Source organism: Trachinotus anak, unplaced genomic scaffold (assembly GCF_046630095.1).
Source record: "Trachinotus anak isolate AG129_WGS33_773 ecotype Australia unplaced genomic scaffold, CSIRO_AGI_Tana_v1 ptg000019l, whole genome shotgun sequence".
NCBI lineage: Eukaryota > Metazoa > Chordata > Actinopteri > Carangiformes > Carangidae > Trachinotus > Trachinotus anak.
The window spans coordinates 27228074-27241932 of NW_027273870.1; the positions used below are offsets into that span (position 1 = coordinate 27228074).

Sequence of the window (13859 nt, forward strand, 5' to 3'; positions counted from 1 at the left end):
TAAGTGACCGCAGTGAGTCTGCCCACAGGACGGCAGCATGTTAGCAACAGGCTAGCTGTCTACTGTCCGACAGATGTTACTGCAAAGAAGAAGAAGACCGGTCGGCCTTGCGTCACTTGGCATTTGAACATTTTTCTTTCAAAGTCATGCTAATACTGTTTTTGTTTTTATGCAACTGAGACATAGTCGTTTAAATTTATGGACCAAATAATTAAAGGTCCTATATTTTACACTTCTCCAGTATTTATCTGAAGTGTTGATCTCCATAAGAAGATATGTTTGTGGTTTTAAGAACCAAAAACCATCTCAGTGTAGTTTTACATTTCCTCTCTCAGGCTTCTCTCAGGAGCTCCAGTAGGTCAGTCAGCCAATCAGAAGAGAGGATCTGAGCCTCTCTTCTGATTTCACCATTTTCTGCGTAATCAAATGAAAATATAGCACATTTCAGGTAAAGACTCAGAGAAACCAAATCCTGCAAGGTAGGATGGTGTGTCTGGGTGGGTGGGGCTTGGGGCGTGCCTGAGGGTGGTGACTGTATAGTTGTGACATCACAAAGTTCCAGAAGTCCTGACAGCTGGTTTTAATACAGGCTGTGTGCATTTCTCTGTGGACTGCGGCTTTGATACTTTCACAGTATTAATATAGAACCTAGAGCTGCTGTATAATCACAAACACATGGACATCTACCTTTATACAGTATGGGTCCTTTAAATAAGGATGATTTTGCCATCAAAACCTGAGACTTGAATGTTTTTTCTTTTAAGCCTCAACTCAAGTGACGTCTTCAGGAAGTTTCAACCTCTCGGTTTTGTGACTTTACTCAGACTCAAGTTTGAGTCTTGTGTCTACAGCCCTGGTGAGAATCACATAAAACTTTGAGCCTCATCTGTGAACAGTAATGTGTGTGTTCTCGTTGTGTATATTATATTACAACATGAGCTTTTGGAGACTCAGTACAAACATGCTGACAGTTTGCCCCTATAAGGGTTGTTTGCAGGACTTTGGGGGCATTTAACAAGAGAAATTATATAATAGCCTCTATTATCGAGATTATTTTCTCCTTAATGGCAGCTTTTGGTGCAGCAGGTTCATTCTCACGTGTTTCCATCACTGCGTCCTCCACAAGGTGTGTGCGTTGTCTCCCACTCAGCATGTGCAGTGTAGTTCAGAGTCTTGTTGTTAGTGTGTACTCCTCAGACTGACCTGTCTGATCCTCTCACATCAGCCAGCAGCCTCTTATTCCTCACACACACACACACACACACACACACACACACAGGGCCATCCTCCGGCCATAGTGTCAATGTCAGCGTTGCATCTGGTAAACACGACAATAGACACGTACTCCCACCACACACTCGCAGACACACACACACACACACACACACACATACACACACACACATACAGGCTAACAGGATAATGACTGGCCAATTAGGCACAGGCTTGATCTGTCTGGATGTATCCAGTCATCTTAGCCCCTCCAGCAGCTATTACTCAGGCATGAACACACACACACACACACACACACACACCCGTACACATCACATACAAACACACTTGACTGGATGGAGCGCTGTGAAAAGCTGGCTGCTCCACCAGACGACCTCTGTGAGTCAGCCTCTGTGTTTGTGTGTGTGTGTGTGTGTGTGTGTGTGTGTGGGAATTTTGTTCTCATATACATGTGTAATAAAGTGACCATTTTCACTTTAAATTGAATAAGTTCAGTCTCTGCTCCTGATCTGAATCAAACGTCAGCGTGGTGCTCTGTCCTCAAGCTCTTTCTTTTTTTTGTATTTTTGTGTGTGTTCGTAAAGTGACACGTACGAGTTTGAAAAATGTTTCAATACTGAGGAATTTCCAGCCATTTACACACAGTGGGACAGGAAGGGTTCGTGCAAAATCAAAGTCAAATAAAGTTCAAGTGGAGTTCAGTGTTTTTACAAAAACCTTAACACAAACAGATGACTCACAATCTGCTTTGCAGGAGAAGCAGAGGAAAAAAAAAACACACACACAAATAAAAAGAAGAGCAAATATTCTTCATGTGTCTACCAAAATGAATTTGCTATTGAACTTAAAGTATTTAGACTCATTTATCATTGTGTTTTGAACTGTAGCATAAAAGAATCAAGTGGACTTTCGGGGGGTCTGAGAGAAGAGACAGATTATTTAATGCGACTCTGGAAAATGTCACAACTTGTGTATCAAGGAGAAGTCATTTTTTAACGCAGTCCTACCTTTATTGGACAGTTTGACATTAGAGAGCAGAAGAAACACACGAAGAGCCAGAGACGGAAATGTCAGAGGTCAGAGACTGTTCGCTGGCCATCAGGGCGTCCCGCTGCAGGGACATTTTCAAATGCACTGAAATTTCTAACAGACTCTGGTCAGCAGTGGCGTGGAGTGATGAGTGGCACATGTGAGGTGTGTGTTAGCATGTAGCGTTTGTGTGTGCGTGATGTTGGCCTTAACTCCAGCTGCACTCCGTTTGAATGGATGATCCTCACCACCATCATCGCAAACTGCATCGTCCTGGCTCTGGAGCAGCACCTTCCTGATGGAGACAAGACGCCTCTGTCCGAACGACTGGTAACACACACAGACTCGCAACAAATACACCCTACACACACATGCATACAGGAATACTGTGTATACAAACATGCACACAGAGGCGGTGTGTGTACGGACAGAAATATACACAAAGACTCGCAAACACACGGACAAGTGATGCACAGTAGACACACAGATAAATACCTATAAATACATTCACAGAGCACACACAGGCACAGATTGATGCACAAGCGCACAATCACACAGGCAGATGATGACAATACATGCTCACTGTGGCTGAAGTTAATTTAAAAAGTGCTCATTAACAACTGCACAACAGCAGTCATTTTTACAACTTAATTACAAATGTCTTTAGTTGACGAAAAGCTATGAAATTAATGCCTGTTTAAAAAAAATTATCATTTTATTAAGTGTTTTTTTAAATGTAATGTAAATTTTTTTACCGATTTCACTCACAAAACTTCATTTATATAATACAATCAATGAATATCCCTTAAAAATAAAAAAACAAAATGACCCAGAATCTGCCTGTTGGTGACCCTCCTCTCCTCTCCTCTCCCCTCCTTTCCTCTCCTTTCCTCTCCTCTCCTTTCCTCTCCTTTCCTCTCCTCTCCTCTCCTTTCATCTCCTCCCCTCTCCTCTCCTCTCCTCTCCTCTCGCAGGAGGAGACAGAGCCCTACTTCATAGCCATCTTCTGTTTTGAGTCGGGGATAAAGATCCTGGCTCTAGGTTTTGCGTTACACAAGGGCTCCTATCTGAGGAACGGCTGGAACGTCATGGACTTTGTGGTCGTGCTCACCGGGTGAGTCCACAGTAACATCTCATACTACATCACCACTCATTTTAGTTTAATTTCAACTTTCTTTTTTTTTTTTTTTTTTTTTTTTGCAGCAACTTGTTTTTTTTGTATATTCTAGTTTTTTCTGGCAGGAAGTTCAGTATTTCTCAGTTTTTTAATGTATATGTAATTCATGTTCACTGTGGTCACTGTTCCACTCCTGCTGTGGGTTATCTGGTTATCTGGGGCATCGTTGAGGCTGTTTCAAATTTTATTTTGGATGTGACATCACGCAACTACACTCAACTACAGAAGATGTGAACTTTGGTTCTGCTACGTTCCCACGTTCTGGGTCTTTTTCATTCAAACAAAACAACACTTAACAAAAACCTCAAACAAACTCAGTGAAGAGTTCACATCACCAGGAATTCTGCTGGTGTCAGCTGGGTGTTAATCTGATGGAGGAACCCAGACTTCAAGTTTGACCAAACATTTCTGAGATTGTGTGTGTGTGTGTGTGTGTGTGTGTGTGTGTGTGTGTGTAAAATGACTGACTGATATATTTCTCTTTCTCTTTTATAACCTTGAAAACATGAAATGTCCAATGGGTTTATTCTCACATTCTTTTTATTTTCTGTTTTCATCTGTCCAAAAATAGTGACTATTTATCTGCTTTTACTAAACAAGTAACAAAAAGAGATGGGACAAAAAAAACCAATAATACAAAAAACACTTAGTGTCTCTGTAACTTGGAATAACTTAGAGATAGTTTATTTGACCTTTGGTTTGAGCAGATGATCTTTTTTTGCATTTTTCTTTCTTTTTTTTTTCCTTCACTTTCTGTCACTAAATGCAGTTTGATGTGACAGCAGCTGGAGGAAACACATACTATTGAATGTATGGGGACATAAACTGTTTTTATACAAATAATAATGACTATTACCTGCACACTTACTACTTAATCTGGAGTCTGAGTGTGTGTGTGGGTGTGTGTGTGAAAGATCTAAATATGGCTACCTGAGTGAGAGGGGGGATGGGCAGAGATGGTAACAAGATATAGTGTTTGTTAAGGGGGAAAGACTGGAATACAGAAAGACACACACACACACACACATACGCATGCACACACACACACACACACACACACACACACACAGCCATTTCACTGAATCAGTTTAACTCAGTGTTTTATCAGCATTAATGCTGATAGAAAAAAGTGTAAAGATAACAGATCTCCATTTTTATATTTAATACTTAGTGAGTGAGTGAGAGTGTGTGTGTGTGTGTGTGTGTGTGTGTGTGTGTGTGTGTGTGTGTGCGCACACATCATGACTTCCCCTCTTTTTCTGATCGCAAACACACTCACACAGACACAGCAGAGGTCTGCTTTGACAAGGTGTGCGTGTGTGATCAGGGCCACTCCCCGTCAGTCGCTATCCTCCTTTAATGAGGACACAAATACACACACACAGACACACACACACACACACACACACACACACTCGGAGGCTGTATCAGAGCAGCACCGCAGGGAGCAGCAACCAGGGCAAAGTGAAATGTCACTTCTCCGAGAGATGGGGGAGCAGGTTCGTTGTTATGGCAATAGCAGAGAGAGCGGTAGCAGAGTTTCCTCCATCCCTCCCTCTGTGTTCACTTCAAATGTTCTTTATTAGTATGATATGCAACAGCATATCATCAATATCTGTTACACTTTACAACAGCAGCTGTGACACAAACGATGCACAATATTTCAGTATTGACCTAGAGATACACTGATGACACAGTAATTAGGTTCTATTAAAGGTTTATTTCTGGGACTTTTAATTTGTCGAGATATGAAATGTGCTTTTATCAACCTGAACGACCACACAGGTCGTTTCTTCAACCCTCTGATACGATCCTGTCTCCTGAAATAGCGCCCCTACAGTGGCAGGCATACTGGGCCTTGGATGTCAATCCTTAACTCAAGGTCTGCTTACTAGATTTCTTCCAGAACCCACAGCTTTCAAGTATGTCTGAAAGATCTCAAAGAAATCTAGTGAGCTGACCTTGAGTTAATATTTTTGTCAAGTTCTGTGAATTCTGTTAAATTTTGTTCATGCAGTGCTTTGAAAAAGTTGGACATTCTTGCATCTCGACTTAAAAATTGGTTGTGAATTTCCAGTCAAAGCATGATACAGACACAAGCAGGAGCTGAGAGATTAATCTGAGTGAACAGTAGGAGCTTTATGTTACGTTCATTTAGATAAAGAATAGTAAAGACTATTAACTTAAATGCTCGAGCCATGCTAACAAACAAAACAAGCCCCTAGGAAGAGTGGTGGGCCCTGAGGGTCACAGTAGCCACACAGTTTCCATTAATTGGAAATTGCAAACTTAAAAACAATTAATGGAAAGACGTGAATTTCAAAAAATTCACACACAGGCATGAGTTGGTTTTTGAAACAATTCGTCAAAGCAATAATTCGAAAAAGTAAAATGGAAACACTTTTTTCACATTCAAGGCCCCAGGGAGCCATTTCCAACCAAGAGGCAGAGTGGTGGAAATCAGTCGTCACATTTAATCAGCTTTATTTGCATGACATCACTCAATGGAAACACAGACCATTCGCAGTTGTGTGTTGTTGACTTTACTTAAACAAAAAAAACAAAAAAAAAAACACTTTTATTTTTCGCAAAACTGCAAAGAAAACCCAACTACTCACACTCACTGGCTCAAAAAGCCTTTTTCTCTCGCACAATCATCACCAAAGAAACGATGAATACATCAGAAACACACTCTATTGATTCTTTGTATTATCAGATCCTGATCCATTCAGCTCAATAAATCTCAGAGCGTGTAGAGGAGTACCAGTAATTAGCTGTATTAGTGAATGATTTCGTGACATTTGTGTGGGCGTGGAGCCAGCAGGAAGTCAGTCGGCCCCAGAAACGGTGAAGCCTGGAAATGTTTTCAGCACATGCGCTCAGTGGGCAATATTAACAGGAATAAATGGGACGCCATCTTGGAAAGCTGTATCCTATCCAGTTCTCCACATCAGTGGAACAAATTAAGGATGGTCACTAGCTAATAGCAACCAGGGAAAACCAAGGAAGGCAGGTGAAATTATCTGACGGGTCACATGATATGAGAAAGGAGATACTGGAGCAAAAACTTTGTGCTGGCTTCAGATAGATAGATAGATAGATAGATAGATAGATATGGAAAGACAGAGGGAGCACTGTGAGAGCGATGGAGCCTCCCCTTGCCAGAGTAGCAGTAGAGTAGAGCTGTACTACTGCAGCTAGATAACAGAGGGAGGAAAAAGGAGGAGGAGGTGGAAGAGGAAGAGGACACGTGACGATGTCTCTCTGTTCCCCTGGGCTGTGGATAACAGGACAGAGAGAGAGAGAGAGAGGGAATACAAGATGGGTTTGGCTGTTGGAGAAGGCGTGAGAGGGATGGAGAGCAGAGAGGAGGTAGAGCGAGAGGAGGAAGACTACGGGAAGGAGGGAAAGAGTGATGGTTGGGGGGGCAGGAGGATGGGGAGGTGAGAGTGATGTATGGAGAATGAGAGAGAAAGGCTTGGAGGAAGGATGAGAGGAAGAGGAGGAGGAGGAGGGAAGGCAACGATGGATATGGAAGAACGGGGGAGGGGGGGAGAGAGAGAAATGAGAAACGCCGAGAGGAGCACGCTAGGAGAGGGTGTGTGTGTGTGTGTGTGTGTGTGTGTGTGTGTGTGTGTGTGTGTGTGTGTGTGTGTGTGTAAGCGCTGCAGTAACCTGCTTTTCCCTGCTCCCTATGATCAATCACTCAGCACCGCCTATGTAACACACACTGCTGTTATCTTGTGGTGCATACACACTCACACACACACACATATACATATATATATATATATATATAAACACAACTGTATTTCAGTGTTTAGATACTGTAAATATATACACACAGTTACTATGCATACATTACTACGGCCTGTATGGCCAATTATAGCAATATTTCAAGTGTTCATGTATATTTATATTGAACATTTGAAATTGAATGCAAGGTCTCGGTATGGACACATACTGCAAGAAGCCAGCATATGTTTACCCTGCTTCCCTGCTGTGTGTGTGTGTGTGTGTATGTGGCTCTTGTTTTCCTATCTAAGTGAGGACCAGGACCAGGACCTTGAGTGGGAAGACATTTTTAGGAACGAATCCAAAGGGTGATTTAAGGCTTAAGACTTGGTTTCATCTTGGCTTCTTTAAAATATAGGAACACATCCTGCTTTAATAGATCTCATCTTCACTTCGTCTTATCTGGAGGTTGACAAAAGTGAAGTACTAAAACCTCGTCCTCCACATGCTTGTTGTCTGTGTGATGATACCTTCCAGCTGGATGGTGATCTCAAGTCAGTTTGTCCTGACTGGGGTCAGTTTGGTTATTCATGAGCTGGAAACAGTATTCCAAGATGGCATCCATTCACCCCAGTAGGAGTCTCTCACCCAATGCACAAGTCAAATTAGTTTTTATCTTCATGGTGTGTTTTGGGAGCTCACTGAGCTTACACACATTGGTGGCTGTTATCACATACCATACACTTATCATTAAAATAATGTTAGACACTTACACATACCACATACTATTTCTGGACTCAGAAAAACTAAAATTTTTTTTTTTGGACTGTGCGATGGTTGGCCACCAGGATAATTTGGCAACAACGCTGACTTTCTTCTTACAAAGTTAGTAACAGTTTGTAAGAGCGCGAGTAGAAACACAACAAGGCTGTAAAGATGGACAGGTGAGTAGATCAGTTTTCATGGTCAGCGTGATGACATTTAACGTCCCCGACAACCTCTGTAGTCTCATTTAGCCACTTGTTAGCAAACAGCCTTTTTTCACAAACAGACAAGCTTAAGAAATCAGGACTGGGGTATTTGCTTTGGTATTTTATGTTGTAGAATAAAATGTTAAATAGTGTGAGCCTGTGTTAACCACAGACCTTATTTCAGCCATCTAACCAAAAACACTGTTCAGAAAAACTCGCAGACTGCAGGACGAGGGAACAGGAAGTGCTAACATGCTAACTAATTAGCAGGTTTTAGGACTCATTCCTGCAGCGCTCTATAGTCTCTCTATACTGTCTCTCTCTACACTATATGTTTAACAAACACATCAGCCTCTCGGAGCCACCACCAGGGTTTCATACTTAAATCTTAGTTAGATTTTTATTGTTAATAGTGTCAGTCTCTCTTACTTTTCCTCTCCTCTCGTGGTGTCTGGGAGAGTGTGTGCTTGTGCTTGTGCTGTGCGAGTCGTGACCAAGAAGGCTCCTGCCACTGCGTTGTGAGGTGTGTGCGCTCGCCCGTGTGTGTTGGCTTCATACTTGGCAAACACAATGGAGAGAGATACTTGATGAGGACAAGAATTAATGAGAGGAGGAAAATAGAGGAGAGGGGACACACACACAGGGAGAGACAGACACAGTGATGAGTGTATTTAGTATTCAGAGATGACAGTCCATTGATTTTCAGTGCTGTGCTGTGACGTCACACAATAATCTAATCATTTACAGTAGAGTCTGGCCAGTCAGTCAATGAGAGGGCACCATAGACGTCTCGACGTCTCTCCTAATGGATATTCACAGAGAGAGCGCACAAAAATAGACCTCTCTCATTCCACACATACAAATACATCTATTTTTTAACAGTATACTTAAATGTATATTTTCCAGCTTGGGTGGTTCTGGCCCACTGTTTGAGATTATTAAAAGGAAGTAATTACTGCTTTGACACGGTGAAACTGAGGTGCCCTTAAAAGGAACATTCCACTATCTCTTGTATATCAAGACTTGAAAGGTAACATACTCCATCTAAGCTGCTTTATTAGACTTATTGTAGGCTACATGTGCCCGTCCAACTGTATTACATAGAAAAACAACAACAACAAAAAAGGAAACATTCTGGAGCAAAAACTGTGATAAGGACATTCATCAGTGAAAGTCTGAATAAATATCTGTACCTGAACTCTGACGACTGTTTCTATAATCCTGAAAGACTTCCCTAACCATCCTCAGGCTCCAAATCCAAACAGATGTCCTTCCTCAGTTTGTATCCCGAAAATTATCATTTACAATTGTCTATCATGATATGGTTCATTATTGTATATTCATAAGGCTAAACAAGAGAATGGACACAACTTGAGAAATGGGTAAAAAAACAATCATGCAGTAGATAGAATATTTTTTACCCAAGGGGTTTAAAGGACTTATACTAGTATGTAGTAGTAATAGTAGTAGTATTAGTAAAAAGTGCTCTGAGAACATAGGATTTGGTGTTTGTTACGGGGTCGGATGTGGGCCGTCAACATTTTAGAGATTTTCAAGTGGGCCATGAGTTGGGAAAGGTTTAGTAACCACTGCTCTAAGTTTGTTGTTGACAAAGTTGAATCAGGTGAAATTAAACTGAAACATCATTAATTATTGTGTCCATGAGCCTACAGAATACAAATTAAGAATCTACAATGGATGTCTGGTCTGATTAGAAATAGAAATTGCAGCCAGTTTAACCTAGATGTGGATTGAAACAGTATTTTTTTTCTCTTAAAGGAAGAGAAGGAACAAACCGTCCAGGTGAGACAGAGAAGCCTCCAAAGGGCTTAGAGAAGCATTTCGCCCCATCTCGGGGAAAATAGAAAAAAAACAAAAAAACCAAAAAGGCATACTGAGTCACTGGTGTATCTGGCAGAGATGCCAAATGACATCAGAACTCAACACTGGAGGAAACAGGAGCCTCTGACTCACTGCATGTACGGCTCACCGCCGACTTCTGCGTCAGAAACAGGACAGAAAAGATGACACACGTCTTCGTAAAGATATTCACCCAGCTGTGTAAACAGAACACGTGTGTCTTCATATGACTGTCAATGGAACATTGGCTAAATTTAGTTAACTTTAATAAGACCAAAAATCACATTTTAATCAAACATTAAGAACTGGTACATACAGGTGGTACAGTAAGTACAGTGCCTCCTCTGAGAACGTACTGTATGAACACTGAGAGGGAATGGAGTCCAGCACAGAGAGAAAAATGAGGTCAGAGAGAGACAGAGAGAGAGAGAGAGAGAGAGAATAAGTACCTGGTTGAAAATTGTCCCTTTGCCATCACTTCCATTATCATTATTGCTCTGCAGTCATTTACAGGCTCATCACTCTCCTATACGTTCTCCTATACCCTCCAACTCTGTGCCCTGCAGGCTATCTGCTGCATATAAACACACAAACACACACACACACACACACACACACACACACACACACACACTCAAGTACAGTGAAGGGTTGCACAAGTATAGTAATAGCCATATGTTTAATAATACTCCATGAGGTGTCCTGATATACAAACATAATAGACAAGAAGGAGGTGAAGACTGTCAGAATGTGGAGAGGAGTGGCGTCTCCTCTGTCGAGTGAATTCATTTTTGAACCTCAAAGTGAAAAATCAGGCTACACCACAGTTGTTAAGAGATGGAAAACAGTCTGGTCTGTGATTAAGTTGACATCCATTTTTGTAGTTTGGTTATAGTTGGATTAAACCATAGTCAGGGAGGTTTTATCAGTGAGAGGAGAAAAGCAGTCAACTTTGTTTTCTGATGGAAATCAAGTGTTTAATTTTGTTAACATGTCCAACACATCATGAGTGAAATAATCAGTCAACACCATGTCTGAGTGTTTCCACCTTAAACTGCAGTGAACCAATGACAGCCAAGGATTCATATGTCATAGAACCTAAGGAACCAATCCTGTCAACCTGTGGGAACAGGGGGTGGGGCTAAATAAACTTAAAACCTTGTCATTACAAAGAGGCAGAGTTAGCATTAGCACAACCACTAACACTGTGTCAGCCACTGCCAGTTACAAGCTAGCAAACAGCATAAACAACTAAAAGATGCTAACTATGCTAACGGTTCTGATCCGTCTGCTAGTCTCTGATTCAGGTCTCAACAGACTCCTCATCTGAGTCTGGGTCTGAATGAGACTCAAACATGAGGCTGAGTCTCTCTGATGTTTCCTTGTCTAACCATCTTCATCCTCTCTGCTCTTTCACCTGAACACCAACTCCAATTCTTTATTTTTAATGTCTTTATTTTTTTCACTTTTTATGTGGGGAAAAACGACATCATCCTGCTGATATGGGAGTTGGATCATGACCCATTAGTTTCACTGTTGACCAACTGGACCTTGGGGAATTCAGTCTTGCTGAGTTAGTTAAAACCTACCTGTGAATGTATGTTTCACTTGTACAGCAGTTTGTCAGGAGTGTTACTGCAGCCTTTGAATCGTAGTTTCTGGTTTATCTTGAGGTAGAGGAGGTGTGTGTGTGTCTGTGTGTGTTGTTGGATACAGTAGATTGTTGTGTTGAACTGTTTTTGTGGTCTGAGGAAAAGTCTCACACCAGCTGTGAGATGGAGCAGGCGACTTGTCCCTTTAAACAAAATCATTTTTGCTAAAAGCCTGTTTCAGTGTGTGGTGCCTTGTGTGCACCCACACACCCTTGTGAACAGAAATAGTCACAGACACAAACACCCACAGATACACAATGTGAGGGCAGCAGGATGGTAAAGTTAGACACTTTAGCAGGACAGATGTTCGTCAGCACTGTGGGTGTGATGAAGAACTTGTCTGTGTTCTACCTGAGTCTGACCTCTGACCTCTCTGCCAAGGAAGTCCCCCCCTTCAGGTGGTCAGATAGCTTTCAAGTGACACAACCCCCCCACTGGTACTGTATATCTGACATGTTTTAGCAGATCAGGTGACCATTCAGGTCATGAAAGCCTCTCTAAAATGAAATTAGCAAAAGCTCCAGGTTGTGTTTGAGTCATGTTTTTGCACACCTGATGAATATAAGTGCAATATTCAGTATACACGTGTCTCTGTTTTGGTCTCCACCATCTCCTCAAAAATATCTCTGGTTAGATGTCCCACTGAGCGCAGCTAATTGCTAACTTTGTCTGCCTGCTTTTGCCGTTCATGCTGCAGAGGTAGCGTACAGTGTGTTTGTCATAGAACAGCTGCAGCCGGAGACAGAACTAAACATTAAATATTAAGCAATTCCAAAACAATGAGGTAAAAGAGGCTAAAAGGCTCTGTAGAGCTACAGAGTTTGATTATAAATCCCTAGTGATGTGTCACTAGTGACCCCTGCATGTAATCACTTGATCCCTTGTTAATGTAGTATTGATTATGGCAGCAGTTTAGGAGCTGGAGTTAGTTGTGGGTGGTTGTCAGTCTTCATAAATACAGATGTCTGGGAATTCGCAGACAGCCTGAAACAACTGTAAAGCCTCAATCAAAACCAGTATACCCAGAGGTGGCAGAGTACACAGCTCCATTAGTTAAGTCAAAGTATAGATCCTTCTCATCAAACATTACTCCAAAAGCTGTTCCCTCAATTTTTTACTTGAGTACTGGAGTACTTGCTTTTCAAAATACTTAAGTATTCAAAAGTACGTTTTATTATGTCAACACATTGTTGTATTGTTCCACATTTACATTTACAGAAACTAATGACTCTGAAACAACCTACTGAATGACTGACTGACTGACTGTAGAATTAAAACCTTGTAGAATATAATACAAAGGCGACAGTGTGGTGGAAATCTTGGGATCTTGTGAGCTGGAGAAAGAGACGATCACCAGGAGTTCAGATGTCCCAGAAGTATTTATTGTAAGCTTGACCCCAAGGAGAAAATGATGAGCAGTACACAGTCAGCATGTCAATAAGAGTAGAGATGTCTTGTCTGACAGTGGGTATATATCCCCAGGCATCACATGGTTGCAACATTTTACCACACCTTAGTGAATACGGCTAAACTATAGTCTAAACACTCATGTGTGAAGATGCTATTGGACACCAACATTCTCATCATCACATGCTCATATCTAATTAATATTACATGTGTCCTGTCCTTTCACCTACGTAGCTCATTCTTGAAAATAACTAGATTTGAACAATATTTTCAAAGTTTATGCTTTCCTTCTACCTTCTCATCTATAAGACCTTGGCTACCCCAACTACAGAGCATAGTAGTGGCTCCATCTAGATACAAACACTCATAATAGAAGCTAATAGTGAAACACTGTCTAACAATGTGAAGGTTGTTATGACCTGAACTCTTGTGTGAGTGAGGCCTAGGAAAACACAAGGAAGAAAATCTCCTTCACAGATAAAAATGACCATAACATAAAAACAGCAACTACTGCAACCTCTCTGTTTAAGAGTTTATCTGGAATTAAATAAACGTCACATACCTGTATGTGCTCTCTCAAGGTGGACGGCAAATTTATGTCGGCAGTGATGAGGTTTGGTTGTGGTAAACACAGCAAACATTTAAAAATGACAGGAATCTTTCTTTATTTCTAAAATGTCAAACATTGACTTGAGATCAGGCCGCGGTGCCCTGGTGAAGAACCTGCTTTCTCATCTTTATCTAAAGTTCAAACCGTGCTGTTCAAAAATGCAGCAGCACAACATGACTGACAGT

The 13859-nt window shown here is 41.4% G+C and overlaps 1 protein-coding gene across 1 annotated transcript in view; it reads left to right on the forward strand.

Moving 5' to 3' along the window:
* Positions 1-2422: 2422 nt before the first annotated feature.
* The window catches only part of LOC139636087 (voltage-dependent P/Q-type calcium channel subunit alpha-1A-like), a 105517-nt gene continuing 94080 nt past the window's right edge, over positions 2423-13859 (forward strand). The window contains exons 1-2 of the mRNA XM_071503773.1: positions 2423-2592; positions 3237-3376. Coding sequence (XP_071359874.1) covers positions 2500-2592; positions 3237-3376 — 233 coding nt within the window. The 5' untranslated portion in view covers positions 2423-2499. The remainder of the gene's footprint in view (positions 2593-3236; positions 3377-13859) is intronic.